Below are 16485 nucleotides of genomic sequence, written 5' to 3'. Positions count from 1 at the left end.
TAGGAATTTCAACTTATCAAAGTGAAAGTTACCATCACTTTAAAACCTCATAACAATGTGACTGATTATTCCTCTGAAATACGCTGCTCCGAACAAATTTCGCAAAGCTTGGGAAACTACCAGCCAATAATTTTAAGAAGATATAGGAAAATATGAGATCCGGAAAAAAAAGCAAAATAGCGAGAAACTGAAAACATGCACGTACTATAACAAAAACAAATTCAATAATTCCATCTGGATTTACGCTCACTTCTGATCACAAGCTGTGAATGTGATTTTCTTACTGCATCCTCCAATCTCTACATTTAATTTACGTCTCTTTCTACATTAGCAATCTTAAAAAATCCTCGATAATCATCGAAAGACACAGAGCAACAAAATCAACTTCGCATCGAATCTAGAATTGCCTCACTGGTGACCTTTATCCCCTCCCTACTTGAGATACTTCTTCTAGCAGCCTCTTCACTAGTCCGAAGTAAAACACCAAACAATTTGTTGTGAGCGAATTGTGTCAAACATTCGGCCAATTTCTTAGTATCGGGTATTAATTCAAGTTTTCGTTCGCTGGATAACTGAGCTGAAATTGAAATAAATGTAATTAAGTAGCTTTAAAGCATCGCAAAAAGACTGAATTTACAGTAACGAGCCGTTTTTATTTCTATTTATTTTTTGACGACTGGCACAACCAGATAGTCGAAATTCAGATAACGGGGAAGTTTTTCTACAAATAATAATCGTTATCAGAAGATACATACCATAGGCCGTAATTCTGTCCAACAATTCACTGTAAACAGTTGGATATCTTGAATCATCATCTCGTGTTACTTTTTTCCAGTAATCGCTATTCGCCTTTATAGCAGCTATCCATATTTTGGTTTGCAAAGAATGTACCAGCTCACCCGTCCGATCAGATGCTTCTTCGTCCATCAGTGTTGATAATGTGAGTAGTGCGCTGTATTGAAATATTGCACTTAATCATTTTAAATTAAAAAAAAATCTATTCGAGACATGCATAATAGCAGCTGAAGTAATTTGAAGACATTCTGATAACTTCATTTAATGAGAAAGTCTTTTTATAAAATGCTATACCTATCTTTCAAGACAATAAAATCTCTAGGGACAAATATACATTCAAAATATATAGTAAAATACAACACTTTATCTTCACTACAAGCCAGCTTATTATAATTACGATTAAAATTGAGATGCTACTAAAGAGTGCGTTTATGTTATAATCTAAAAATGTTATAAAAATCTAATATATTGTAATCTAAAAATGGAATAATATAAAACTGCATTAAACTTATTAAATTATGGAAAGAATTTACTCAAAACATCGATTAACATCACATGATGCATTATTCAAATGCGCTCTTATAATCTCTTCTGCAGTACATGACCGTATCTTTGAAGCCGGTTCGGATGAATCAAATTTCTGAAGAAATTCAACATTAAAATTTTCACAACTGAAAGCGCAAACGATCTATAGATTTATTGACTTGAGATGCACTTCCTCAATGAAGAAATTAAAGCACTGAAATTTGCTCTAATCTTATCAATCTTTTCAAATTATTTTATTATTTACCATTTCTAAATTGGGATCGATTTTTTGTTGAAGCTTAATCAAATTGAGGTCGCGTTTAATGCCTTCCAGAAAATTGTTATCCACTTCATCCTCACAAAGGGCAGAAAGTTTTGCAAAGGAAAGCAAACGCTGAAATGGAATCGTCAGTATCTGACCATCCATTTTATTTGGAATCTTTCAGAATTCTTATGCATTTTGATAAAATTTAAGCTTGAAGCAAATAAAAAATTGAAAGATATTCCATCTTTAGCAAAGAATATTTTTTAAGGACCAGATCTTCCAGAACTTCTGAATATTACAGATTTTTATAAGCCCGAAACCAACCCTTTTCAGTACAACATCATCGTTTGATTTTTGCGAAAGCGTCTTAAGAGTGCGGCATGCCTAGAATCAAAGCTAAATAAAAATGACATACTTCATCTGGTTTATCATGCACTTCGGATTCCGTTTACAAATTGAGTAAGCATCAAAAATCAGTTTTGGCTAGAATCAAGTGATTCTTGTATTTGTGAGGAAGTTGCTGTCAATAATTCATTACTAGTAAATTATCAAAGAAATAATAAAAGCCTTATTTCGAAATTTATAGGTCACAACAAAAACCTTGGAAAAATCGCCATTTTCAAGATCACGCATCCATCCAACATTAGTTTGTGTTGCGAAGAAAAGATCTGCATCTGGTTCTTTCATTTCCAGCAGATCTTTAACATATCCTAAAAGAGCGACGATCAGAATTTTTTGTCCTGGAAGTATTAAATAATTTCTTTAGAGATAGAATAATTACCATTTTCCAGATAATATTCGTATAACATATTGCAAAATTTAGCGGAACTGAAGAACTCCTTGTATTCTTGGATTTTAGCTTTCCTTTCCAAATCTGGTAAAGCACATGCCAATCGTATTATTGTTTTGTAATCCTAATAAGAAAAACTTTATAAAACGAATTATGACAAAGTGTGGAGTTATCCCGCAAAATGAATATTTTCTTTTTTCATTCTTGAATATAAGTTTCGAAAGAGTTCGTGAATTCTGGATCGAAATTAGAATAAAAACTAGTTTTTTTAAAGCTAATTTTTTTTACTCGAATTTAGAAGCTAATAAAAATTATTGACGACCGTAAAGCTATTTACTCTATTCATCCTTCCCAGAATCTTCTTACGGTATTTGTCTCACTTTTCACTCTTGTTCTATTTATAAAAATGTTGCACATAATTTTGTTTTTTAACGTTTAAAAATCAACAAACCTGGAAACGTTTGGCCAATTCTAAAGCAATCGCGTGTTCAGAAATTTCCAAAAATCTGGCCACAATTGGTGAATTTTGCCGATCATCGAATGCTTGTTCATTCATTATGAACGCAGCAATAAGTACACCTTGTTTCAACAAAGCTACATATTTCGGACAATCACGACCAGCTTGGTTGACATAATTGAATAGTATGCTCAACTGAAAAAAAATAGCTGACTAATGTATTAATGAATTTATATATGTAAATGCGCTAGAGCACCAACGTGTTTTATGAACGGCCTTAATATATGTTTTTCCTGCGTCCATCGTAAATCGTTTTCGATATCGAGAACAATATCATCGCGACGTTCATCAATTGCTTCCTTTCCAATAATTAAAGCAGCACCAACATATTCAATACACTCAAGCTTATAATCCAGTAATTCATTATCGTTCGCTACAATATCTTCTTCTTCTTCGAAGAGTCCACTGAAGAGCTCTTCAATCCGAGAAACCTGAAATGAAACAGATGTAATTGCTGAATAAGTTATAGCGCTGTTAACAATGCTTTAGTTGATATTTTGATGTACTAAAGCTTTTGCACTGAAAGAATTCATTCCACTACTTTTAATAAAACAGTTGAGAAGATCAGTAATATATTAAGTTGGATCTTGGAAACCTTACAATAAAAAAAGCTTACTTTTCGGAAGAAGCAATCATATCGAGTGAGCAACTCTCGTTCCCCGTCGATGCTTTCTTTCCGCCTCGACAACACTCTCTCCAAGGCTGCGTCGAAAACTGTTGACGGATTTTGCTACAAACCTAATCATTTCAAAATAGAATTTATGACCAGTTTTCTAATTTCAGAAAAATTTCTTGTGTATTTTTTCCCAAACTAAAGTTTAGAGAAAGTGCTACACACAGTACCTTACTCCATTTGTACAATGCAATCGCAATATCAATCTTTTCAATTAATTCAACAATTTGAGAACGTGCGCTACGTGACTGACAAAGATGAGTTTTGACAGTTCGATTTAACTGAAACAATATAGAACATTACGTAGATGAAGCAATGAAGCGAAAAGATGAAGTATTATATTTTAAAGTAAGGAACAAATTACAAATATTGATTGAAGCTAAAAACTTTCTTATTATATTACATGGAAAACTGCAGAAAAGAAGTTACTTTGTCGTCGAGTGCAAGACTTTTGATGAAAAGAATAAACATTGCCAATACCCTCTTCTTTTGTTCCTCCAAATGTACTTCCAATAAAAATGAACTTTTAGATGATATCTGGTTCGTCACTGCTCTTGCTGAAAAATAACAGTTACATCTAGTTCTCACAAAAAAAATTTGACACAAAGCAGTAATTAAAGTGGAACTTGCAATGGGCTGAATGGCCAACAGCATTCCAACGCTCATCATTCGGAATATCGTCAGCTAAGTCTATTGCATAATCAACACATATTTGAGCAATCCCAGCATGCCGATTTTCCAAAAGTTCTTGCATCACGTTGCTGGCTTCATACTATAAATATTTTTAGCTCGAAATACGAAATAAACGTACAGATCAATTAATACTTTGTATTATATAAACATAATATTCTCAAATACTATTGAAATGTACTGGCAAGGTCAGTCATCTTGCTTCCAGTTCTGACATACCTGGCAAACAAAACGTGTCATTATTCCAAGTTTGCCAAGCCAGCAAGTAAATGGCCGAATTACTTTCTGCTAACTAATTTAGAAGTTACGTGCAATAAGAAAATCAAAATCAGCCATTCATATCAGCCGACGTACCAAGTCAGCTTTCGAAAAGAGGTAAAATGCCAGAGCGAGTGCACGACGATCACTTACGGCGCTTGAAAGATTTACCGGCTGAACTTCCATCTTACTCATTTGTGCAATGGTTTGTGCCAAATTTGCATCAAATCCTCTGTAATTTGTCATTTCCAACAGCAAATAATACATATAACAAATTATAATTAGGAAATTTCTTTCAGATGAAGCTTACCTCGGAAGTAATCGCACTCGTTGCAAACCACTTTCTTCCAAGAAAATGTAACAATATCGAGCATCACGACCTGTAATGTTTCATTAGAAATATGTGTAGAAAGATGTGAAACGAGTATCAGGTGCAACTGCAAAGAGAAATAGGTTGATGTGCCAAAGACAGTGATGCAAAGCACTCTCTCACTGAAACTAAACAAAACACTTCAAAAAATAATAAAAGAGTCATTATATAAATGAAAGTGTTTCAACAATAAGAACAATAAAAAAATAAGTCGAAGACAAAGAATGTAATTTACCAGAACTAATGAAGGTAGCGTTGTACTTAGCACATAAGATTAGCTTGAATGGAGTTTTTTTGAGCAATCGATCTGGTAGACAGAAAGAATAAACAGCTTTTTGGGTAACCACAAGAACACCCTCCATTTTGTCATGCAGCAATTGCTCTGAACCGGTTGGTAATCTCAGTGTAATATTTGCCACAACATTTTTTTCGCTTAACTATAATTCTTTAATAAGCTTACTAACGTTAAAATAAAAAACAGATTTGTTCCTAATGCAACAAATTTAAACTTAATTAAAATAATTCAAGAAAAATAACAAAACTGCCTAGACTCCTAGCGCATTGTAATGCAGATAATAAATTGGGAAAGGAACTAATTTTGATGTCTTAAAGCATGCTTCAACCCGAATTTTCCACCTGAACAATTAGCAACCGCAGTTCCAAACAACTCAAAACACAAGTTACGTTTTTTCCGGGTAGAAAAAACTTTGTCTTTTATACATAAATTAAAAGTGAAGGTAGTGTGTCACATATTGCACTGAAATATTTTGCATCATATATAACATATATCTTACTTCATACTTGTTTGAAAGAGCCTTCAAAACACAAAACCATTCTAAAGCTACAGGAGGATGTGCACCATCATATTCTGATATATAACCTGAAAGTTTCATTGGAAGTTTTACGAGGAAAGTACTTTTGCTAGAAAACTTAACCGTATTTTCTCTTGCAAAGACATATAATATTCTGTTGGAAAGATTAAAAGTGACCATTTATAGAAGATGTATATTTGAGAACAATCCCAGGACACTTGGTTCATCTTTGATACCTGTACATTAACACTAACCAAAAGCAAAATATATTTGCGTAGAAATAGCTTTATTGTTACATGCGAATAAGACCAATGCACCATTCCTAATGTTGACCGCATCCAGTATCCATGTTTTAATTTCTTCATGCCAATGCCTATGCTCCTCAACGTCGTATAAATTCTTAAAATGCGTTACCATGATTATTCATATATATTAAAAACACAAACAAATTTAAATTATTACACATACCCAAAGATTCAAAGCAAAATGCTCGCTGGCCATATTTGCCAATTCACAGCTCCACATCTTCGCAGAATCTCGTATCGAATACGAGTGAAAATGATGCTCCGTCACCGCAAGTATATGCATATTTTTGGTAACACCAGTATTTGAATTACTGGATGCACTGGAACGTGCATCCACTAAATCACCGCTTGACTGTTCATATACCAGAGCCTTAACCAATCTAAACCTTTTTCATTTTTAAATTCATGAAGGTAGTTACATTAGCTGTTCAGGGTATAAAATATTGCAACATGTAAGATGGACTAGTTGCATCCGTGATTTTGTAAATCGAAATATATATTCGATGACCAAGAAGCATGCTCAGTTGAAGATCTTGGATCTGAAGGTGTTTTTGAAATTATATTTCAAAAGATAAAAATATAGAAATACATACTTTGCTCCAGACTGTCTTCCTTCACCAAATATTGCCGAAGCCAATTTACCACCAATTCCGTTTCTTGTGTTTGTATGAATTATTTTGATGGTAATTTCGGAAGACAATCGCTGCCTTTTTCCTGGTGTGGGGGTAACATTCGCATTGACATTCAGCAAAAATAATGAGCCTGTTGTTGTTGCCAGAAGAAAACATATACCTTCTGGAAATTATATTTAGAAAAAAAAATAAAGGAGATGATCCTTAAAATGAACTTCAATCGAGTCTAATCGAACTAACTCGATCGAGTCTAACCGAACTAATTCATTAATTTGCATGAATTCTAAAATCTTAATCGACCCACATCATGGTTACTTGAATATGATAATTTTAACCGTAGCCTAATGTAAAGAATTAAAAAAGTACAATTGGGACTGGAAATTCGAACTACATCACCCTTCACTTGCAGTTATCACCTTTGCTGCAACCATTAAATTTTATAGTAAGTCTTGCAAATAATTACAGAGTTCGTTAAGCAGTGCACAAATTGGTCCATTTAATTTCGCTCGTGATAAGTAAAGATAAAGTGTTCATAGGAATAAGGATTAATTTTAGAAGAGGCAAATACCAAAACTGACAGAGAATTAACCCCAAAGCTAATGTAAATCAATAATTCATACGAGAGTCCAACGAATACCACCCGAAAAAAGAATTCCAAATAGATGAATGACGAAACCTGATGACTGCAAATTAATCCTTCCTAACGACAACGCTACCTCTCGATCCAAATCAACTGAACTATCACTGAATTGACGATCTGGCAAAGACCAATGCCGGACAATACCTTCTGGTGTTACGGCAATTATTCCTAACGCCGAAAAACCTAAAAACACGGAATAATCGAGTTTTTCTACCAAAGTCTATTACCCACATTTGAAAGAACAGTTCAATAAAGTTGAAAAGAAACCTTGTCTTTTGTATACACAGACAGTTTGTGCATTGTAAGGAAGCCCAGATGGTGGTAAATTAAGTACTGCTGGTGCACTTGTATAATTCTCCTGAAAAAAGAAAAATCCAAATTTCTAACAGCTGATTGCCATATATATATATATATATATATCCGAATAACTCCAAAAGCCATAATACCTCTGCGTCATATTTCCATACATACAGGCTCTGACCAACTATTAACCAAGCATAACCACAACTGGAAAGCGAGCCTGAACATGAGCTGTTCGGTTCCCTCCCTAAATAAAACATCATCATCAACATATCATTACTTGCCAATAGGTGAATTCTGTATATTCTGTATCAACTGATAGAAAAAAAGGTCATGCTAATATCAGTATTATTTCATGTAACCACAAATAAATGCATAACATGTTACGTTCTATACATTACATATCGTTATTAATTAGGAAGAAAACATACCAGCAAGAGCTTCCCGTACCAAACCAGGATAATCATTTCCAACCGGTTCCAGCACAAGCTCTACCGATTCCATTAATTCACCGTCTAGAAATAGTCTTATTATATATCATGTACATTTAACTACGAATGATAAAGTTCTTTCAGCTTCTCTTATCAAACTTCATGCTACAATTCCGACACTGCTTGACTCCGCATCTACAGACACCATAAAGAGGCGTCGCATCTCACGACACTAATGCATACCATATCTCTTGTTCATCTTCCTTTCACTCTAAATATGGATAAATATACAACCCGCCATTCCAGCTCAATTCTCGGACCCACCTAGAACGCGCCCTTCAAATCATCAGTAGAATTCAAATCGGGAATCATCAAAGTATAACAAGGCCTACAGCCCAAACCTGTGACACAGTACGTAAGCTTCCGTCCCAATCAGTATTAGCAATATCATCAGGCTCTATCTCTCCCATAGGAGGTTTCAGTGATGCTCCATCATGGCCTATTGCGGTATTATGGAGAGTAATACAGTATTTCAAAGAGAGAGAGTGACAGACAGCAGGCATCGACAGATCTCTTAACTTGTGGTGCAAATGTCGAACAATAAGATTTATGAACAAAATTTATAACAAATTTATAACAGAGATTCCTAGGATATGATACAAAGAAATAAAGAAAATTAATTCAAACAAAAAAGCTTTGAAAGGAACAGTGTGAATAAAAATATCTTTCATTTGAACAAGTCTTTGAACAGTTGCATATATAAATAATACAACATATTGATATAATGCACAGAAATATATATGCACAATGTGCTGCTTATATGGATCAGTTAATGGTGGCATTCATACATATATCTGGATTAAAGGGAATATTTGAATGGACTTCAAGCAGAAAAGTTGTATTTGACAAGTTGAATACTAATCATTTTGAAAAACCAAAACAATAAATACAAAAATGCATCAATATTTTTTTTCCTCGTTCTCAAAATGACTTTTACCAAATATTGAAGTCCAGAAAAATTTTCACCATGGATAATAACTCTGCTTGTCCATGTTACGATTTCTAAAATTATTATTTTTATTTAGGAAGGAAACTGGAATGAGTAAAATTCAGACTAAGAATTATGGAAATGATACATTTCATCCTCATCCTTCATCCTCGTGGAAAATTCAGCCGCAATTCACAACCTATGCGTAACTTTGGAATGCTCTTCAAAACTTTTAGAAAGGATAACAATTAGCTAAACAATTCCTTGCTTCAGATTACGCACCATGGTCATTACAGGTACACACTTTTCGTTAATAATAAAAGGTGGTATAACATAAAAAGATAAATTTGAGAATCTTAGCTATACTTGCCAACTAATAACTTGTTCCGCCGAAAAGAGTACTGTATGTGAAAAACAAATTTATGAATAAAGGCACTCACTTAATGAATTCCTGTTGGTGTAATCCCTGCAACTCATATGACCATTTCTTTCTCTCTTCTTGAATATGTTTCATCATCGGAACTAAATTATTTACATTTTCATGTATTTGTATACTCAAAAAGTGTTTCAGAATAAATAATCTATATGATGAAAAAATTGCTGAAATACATTCTAATCAATTACAGTGCTTTTGTTATTAAACGTTGGAAGGACTGATTATATTATAATTATATCCGTGATTACTTTTAGAAAATTAAATAATGTAGAGATTATGAGAAAACAATTATCTCATTAGCACTGCTTGCAATGAACTTGATCTTAGCTTCATCGATTTGTTGTGGTTTAATTACTCTAATTAAGTGTGCATGATATGGTAGGGCTCTTTGTATGCAAATTGAATGAAGTATATGAAATGATGACAAAGAAGGATTATTGCATTGGGGATAATGGGATTTGAAGTGAATAGCGAGGATGAGATGTTTTGGTGTGTCTAAATACTCGACAAAGATATATTTTTGGGGATAACGAAATATTGCATCTGTTTGGGAGTGCTTCTTTTCGCGAATTTTGAGTTTAATAATTAGCTATAAGAGCGATTGCTGCCTAATAAACTGAAATTATTTCAGTGGCATTATAACATTAGGCTGTAGGGACCCAGAAAGTACCATGATCATCCCCTGAAAACAGGATCTGATTCGGTCTTGCTATAGCCATTTCCCTACCTCGTCGCCATTCAGCATGGCCGCGGGAAGCATCGGCTGACTGCGCCAAGCTTCCAGATTTACCGTGTTTCTCCGAAAAGATATACTCTGAAAAGAAGCTCTAGCACGTTTTATTTTTTTCTTTTTTTTTTGGAAGAGGAATAATATAAGACCCTGTCTCATTTTCGGAGAAACACGGTAGTTGAGTTTTTTTGGTATACAAAAACCATCGTGTATGCTAATTAGCTAATTGGAAGCACCTGGAACCTATAAGTTTTTCAAAAATACATTCCTTCTGCTCATAGGTGATAAGGAATGGGAATAAATGATCCATAGTTAGAAAATTCTACTGTTCACTCATAATGATATAGACAGAATGAATAAACACATAAGAAAATTTACTGCTCTCTAAAAAATAAGTAAAGCAACTGTTAATTCTAGTCTAAACTCGAAAATTTTAGATTTAACTTTCTCCACTGTTTCGGAAAAAAGCACAGCATTTAAAATGTGAAATAGTGGGTTTTTACATTTTTTAATAGAAAGTATTGGATATTACAATTCAATCATAATGAAAACTTACAACCCAGAACTTCATTAGATACCTCCCACGAAGTCCAGATTTAATTTTCATCACCCGTAAAATACGGTAACAAAAAAAAGACTGCATAAAAATTATGATTTACTACTTCCAACAAAAAACAAACCTGGCGGGAATTGACATGTTTGCCTCCTATAAATGTTATCTACTAATCCAGGAAATGTCTGCGCCCTATAATTATTGGTCATCATTCCTGAAAAAGAGGATGGGTGTTTCTAATTAAAAGAAATGAAAAAGTAATTTACACACTTACTGCTCAAAAAAGTATTCATATAAACTTTCAAGAGGGTAATGATAGACTGTTTACTCTTGAAAAATCATTTCTTATGGCAAACAACGACTAATCAGTCACTGACCGGTTAATTCATTCACTGAAAGCTTTGCAACAATTTAAGAAAAAGGTAACCTGTGCTAAAGGAAGATTGTTGAACATCGGTCCCGTGATTTCGAGAGAAATCCTGATTTTGACGTTGATGTTCATTTCTGAACCGTCGATAATTGCCGAATGGATGGTAAGGTTTTCCGACATTTGTTCTTCCGCAAATTAATGAATGTCCAAGCCAGGATCCCAAAGAACTGCAATTCGCACGTTTAACTGATGGCATGGATTTGTTTCCTGTAACAAATTATAATCTAATTTAGGATTTTGTTACTTTCCCACTGTACAGCATAAATCGATGAGATATGAAAATGATAGTACGCTTACAAATTTTGCAACATTATTCACTGATGAGTCTATATCCCACTTATTTCTTCACTTACTTTAAGTGATTCAGTTTTTTTCTTTTTTTAATTTATGACACTTTTAGTATTGTTGATAGAGCCAGAAAATCTGTGCCGATTTGTGCAATTAACTTAAACTACATAATTCCATACATACTGGAAAATATGATTAGACTCAGCTGTTTAATACTATTAATTTAAAAACATTTAAAAACCTTCATGAAACACGAAAAAGCAAAGCACTAAGTATGCTACTTCAGAAATCTTAATTATAGAAAAACAGACCAAAATCATTTCTCCATGATGTCTGGTTCAACGTACCAGTATAAATTCCATCAACAGTGTACCCTGGATTTTGATAATCATACGGACCATTGAAAGTGAATCCATTTATTGCATCGAGTTCATTCATGCCTCAAACATTTTATTGTCTGATTTTCGTATTCAAGGTTTAAACTACAGTTATAATCGAAAAATTTTAGCATTTAGAACTCGCTGACATTGTGAATGTACCTTTGGCACTATGTATTAAGCATGATGCCTTTAAAATAACTTTTATATTTCAAAACTTAAGTATGACTTCCACATCCAAATGTCCTTTTGTTCATGATATCCTTAAAATTGATAACCAAAATTTAAATATTTAAACAATAATCCAATAAGAATTATATTCTCCAAGTAAAATAAGAGTGAAAAATAACACTAATAACCATTTTCATTGTATATAAAATTGTCACGAATTGGATGCAATGATCGAGCATTGGTATAATGTCTCTGGTTAAGCAATTTTGCCGAAGAATATGAATTAGAAAATACGGATGACAAAGCACGATAAGAACTGAAAACAAATTTCAATGCAAACTGTGTTTACACCTCTGACAATATCGCCCTATAATAGTATTTCGCTAAACCACTGTTCTGATAACACGAGATTTTGTAGATTTATTCTACTTCCTCAGGTTTCGAATTTCTTAGAGATTTAAATAAAGCAGCTGATGGTAATTCAAAGTCATATTTGAGGAAAAACAACTTAGATTATATTTATATGAAATATATGATCTAATCATGAAATTTACATCACTTTTTTTCACACTAACGTAAAGGATATTTCCCTAATTCATATAGATAGGTATTTTAATGTTATTAATCGTATAAAAAATTTTTTCTAGGAACAAAGCTTTTCCTTTGAATAAATAAAATTTATATTTAGCAGGATTTTTTTTACAGTTTCTATTTTTAGAAACGAATATCTCTTTGCCTTGCAGAAGTCGCTTTTTTTAATCTGACTTGCAAATTTCTCTAGTCCAACAATTTGTACATTTTATTAATTCCAACAATTTGTACAGGCTCAAGATTATTTATAAAGAAAAAAAAAGAAAGATTTTGGGTTTTAAAAGAATAATGAGTATAGTTTTAGATTTTGATCTAACAAAAGCCAGAAGTGCTTAATAGATTCATTCAAATATAAAATAGCCCTACCTTCTATGCGGAATTTTATTGCTTGGTTTACCAAAAATGCTTTTGTTGATCCGCCTTGCAGCTTGTCTCTTTTGCATTCTACAATTTTTCATACTTTTCGAACTTCCCTCTATTGCCATCCTTTCTTTGAATTTCCGTTCAGTTTTTTGCTCCTTTGTTTTAACCTTAGTCTGTTCCCTTTCCATTTCTCTGTTGATATGTTTTTTAACCTGCTTTTCCATATTCTCTTCTTTGCTGAACGAAGGAGATGCATCTCTGCTTTTCATTTCATCTGCTACCAACAAGTTTTCACCTTCATCCCATTTCGGAATTGCCACTGTAAAATATTCATAACCAAAGTTACTTGCTCGGTCAAAGTCGAGGTGAAGACTAATCTTGGTTTCAGTCCTCACACAGAATTCAGAATTATCTCTTCAATACACCGCAAATAAAATCCATGAGTTTTCAAGAAATTAAATATGAACTGAAAAAATTTAGAGGATATTCATTGCATTTCAATAATTCCGACGATACTATTAAGATACTATTTGTTATTTTTTTCCTATAAGACAACGATTTAAAATCAATCAACTAACCGGTAGAATATAAAATGGCTGCAGTACTACTGTTTTCTTCAAATGTTACATAATTTGTCGTACAATGAGCTGCAATCGCAAGCTGGGCGGATGGAAATGTGAGAACTGAACACTGCTGCCTTCAATACAAAAAATGACCATGCACAATACAGGAATAACAATAATCACTTTATCTTCACATATAACTTACCTACGGACGGAATTTCCCACGTCAAAAACAAACCAAAATTATTAAAAGCAATTCTAAGGGTCTCTTCAGCTATAAAAAAACATTTTTCCTTCCGACTTCTCTTAATCGTAACATGCATAAGCAGAGAGTGTCAGTTTTCCCGACTGCAAAATTCCGGTTGCCACAAATTTCAATAATGTTTGACATAATTAAAAGCAACAAAATTAATAAAAACTGACTCCAGTGAATCCTGCTTAAATTCAATTTTTGTAATTTCCCAATGAGGAAATACATTGTTACGAATATGCTTTTCAGTTATCCCATCAGGTACTGGCTTCATAAGCAGTTGACACATATCCTGTGTAGGCATACGCAAACGTCCCAATCTTTTCTCCAAACTTCTACCGAATTTCGTGATAGACTTTGCTAAAGGTATTAACAATCATAACTCTTTTCTAAATAAAATGTTGTTCAACCACTTTTTTGTTAGATTAAATCAAAAATATCCTTTACTTAAAATACAGTTTTACTTAAGATCCCATTAAATCATCTTTAATATAATAAATGATGTTTGAGAATTGAAATGTTAGAAATACATTCACAGTAAAATCAGTTCAATCCAGGAAGAACAAATACTCTCAGACAAGCACCTAATAAAAGCAGAGATAAGGCTTTTGGGTTTTTCCTGTAACTCTATTCATATGATTACTCACTTTGCGGAAGAAAGATCTTGGCTCTGCGACCCGCTGTAGTTCTCATATAAACAAGATAGTTCAATGTACAGAAGGCAAGCGTATTGTTGTCTGGGAAATATAAATTTATTTTTCTGAAAACTTTATGGACTTTACAAGTTTAAAATAAAGATTTGAATAAGATTGATTAGGACCGAAAGAGTGTAAAAGCAATAAATCAATTAAAATAAAAATGAGGATGAACGTTACCCAAATGTGAAATTGGTTCCTTCGTTGAAAGACAAACACGGAAAATCAGTCTCCACACGAGATGCACTCAACACTACTGGATACAACCATGGATTATGCATATCCGATGGCATTATATTTTCTATCTTCAACAGCTTCTTGTCGTTCTCTTCATTGACAGCTAGGAAGAAAATTTAGAAATTTAAAGTAATTAGAAATTTGCAACAACGGAATTTACGGTGAAATTTGCATAATGAGTCATACGATCAAATCAAAACTTGACATATCCCCTTCAATCTTTAATTCCGCTTCTAGTCTGATCTCCTTGCCTTTCATACTTGTTATTGAATAATAAGTATTAGAGGAATGTGAGTTCAGTATACAGCTTCCAAAAGCTCACTCACTTCTCCACTGAAACTCCGGTGCACCATCCCAATTAATTCGTAGTCTTGAGAAGTGTACATCATGATGTACATCGATCGGTGACAATGATGGCAGCTCCAACATGTCATTTTCATTAAAGCATATTTTATTCTTTTCCGAGCTACCATTCAGATCCGTTAAATGTTGAATTTCTCCTTCAATGTCTTGCAAGTCAGCCAAACCTGAAAAAGATTTGATGGAAGTTTACTTGGAAATTTATTTACAAACAAACTATTTTATAGTATTTGTAATGAGATATATGAAATACACCAACTGAACAAAATGTTGCCAAGAAAAACTTAGACATATGCATGCGACTTTTTCACGCCATGAAGTCAAATTAATTTACACATATTGACAAATATTACTACATACTACAATACGTATAGAGTAAATTAATTCCGATGCTATTATACTATCATCGATAATATACATAACCCTTATTTTCTCGCTTTTTATACACTTTCTGTTTAACCTATAAACTAATTTTCACGAATATAACAAAATTTATTTAACCATAATAACAGGAAACAATATAAGCATACATTGTTTAGCTAGTGTTTGAAAAATCTGTCCCCCTTCCCCGTCAATTTAGGAAGGCATTTATTTAAGGGACATATGAATTTCAAAAAGATATCACGCATTCTTTCCTTAATAAGTCCAGCTCGACAAGCATGTGAGGTATAGAGAAGATACCTTTTGGATGCATAGAAAGTTTAACTGTAGATGCAATATCATCTTCAATCACAATAATTTCTCCATCATTTTTTGTACATTTGTGTGGATGTGACTCCTCAAATGGCATAATTTTTTCCATTGAATCGCCAGTCGATTTAGGCAAATTCATTGGTTTCTCTGTAGAAATGCTTTTGGTTGAGTTTCTCAGATCGTTTATTTCCTTCACCTATAATTTATTCCCCTTTTGCTTTTATCTATTATTATTATTATCATCATCATCGTCATCAAATCTACTTTATAATTACTCGTAACTTCCATTTCATGCTCTACTCGTCACGTGAGAAATTAATGCAACAACCGTTAATAACCATGATATAATATTTTATATTTCATTTTCCAAATCTCTGACGACTTTAAAGGTGCAATCTTGTGAGAAAAAAAAGAATTGGAAAATAAACCGTAACAAATACAAGAACCTTGCATTTATCCGTGTTACTCATGTGACATCATTAATCGGATATTATGCATACTTATTACCATTTCAAAATGGATAGGATGCCAGTTTATATGGACATACTTGTTCTGCGATTAGAAAATTCAGAAGTGATTCGGAAATCAAAAAATATTCCCACAAAAAAACTCGCTCAAATTTCATTATCCTTTGTCGAAATATTCATAACCTCAGATTGTTTCTCGCTATTTCCCGTCATTTTTGTTATTGATGAAATTGACGTCACGTTCTTAGCTTTCACTTCTGAACAATAATGTTAACAGTCTAACCTTGAAC

General features: G+C 33.1%; 2 protein-coding genes across 2 annotated transcripts; both read right to left on the bottom strand.

The window, feature by feature from the left end:
* Nucleotides 1-8076, bottom strand: LOAG_02039 (hypothetical protein; the record flags this gene model as incomplete). The annotated part of the gene is made up of 24 exons (XM_020445920.1): nucleotides 1-577; nucleotides 756-952; nucleotides 1329-1435; nucleotides 1586-1714; nucleotides 1910-1969; nucleotides 2186-2295; nucleotides 2367-2499; nucleotides 2827-3027; nucleotides 3093-3323; nucleotides 3509-3622; nucleotides 3736-3846; nucleotides 3995-4122; nucleotides 4196-4337; nucleotides 4610-4745; nucleotides 4824-4893; nucleotides 5119-5320; nucleotides 5678-5763; nucleotides 5950-6094; nucleotides 6164-6380; nucleotides 6594-6795; nucleotides 7309-7455; nucleotides 7540-7630; nucleotides 7719-7819; nucleotides 8004-8076. The coding sequence occupies 24 exons, from the start codon at nucleotides 8074-8076 to the stop codon at nucleotides 381-383; spliced, it is 3330 nt and encodes a 1109-aa protein (XP_020303678.1). The 3' UTR covers nucleotides 1-380.
* Nucleotides 8077-8814: 738 nt separating this feature from the next.
* Nucleotides 8815-15933, bottom strand: LOAG_02038 (hypothetical protein). The gene is made up of 13 exons (XM_020445919.1): nucleotides 15717-15933; nucleotides 15002-15202; nucleotides 14619-14778; nucleotides 14391-14503; nucleotides 13917-14103; nucleotides 13509-13627; nucleotides 12934-13249; nucleotides 12165-12292; nucleotides 11740-11868; nucleotides 11138-11347; nucleotides 10838-10924; nucleotides 9432-9513; nucleotides 8815-9065 (listed from the first exon to the last, which is right to left on the bottom strand). The coding sequence occupies exons 1-13, from the start codon at nucleotides 15865-15867 to the stop codon at nucleotides 9026-9028; spliced, it is 1923 nt and encodes a 640-aa protein (XP_020303677.1). The 5' UTR covers nucleotides 15868-15933; the 3' UTR covers nucleotides 8815-9025.
* Between the last annotated feature and the right edge of the window lie 552 nt (nucleotides 15934-16485).

This window comes from Loa loa (assembly GCF_000183805.2).
Source record: "Loa loa unplaced genomic scaffold supercont3.21, whole genome shotgun sequence".
NCBI classification, from domain to species: domain Eukaryota; kingdom Metazoa; phylum Nematoda; class Chromadorea; order Rhabditida; family Onchocercidae; genus Loa; species Loa loa.
Note: the sequence above shows the minus strand (reverse complement) of the source record. Positions and strands in the feature narration are given on the sequence as shown.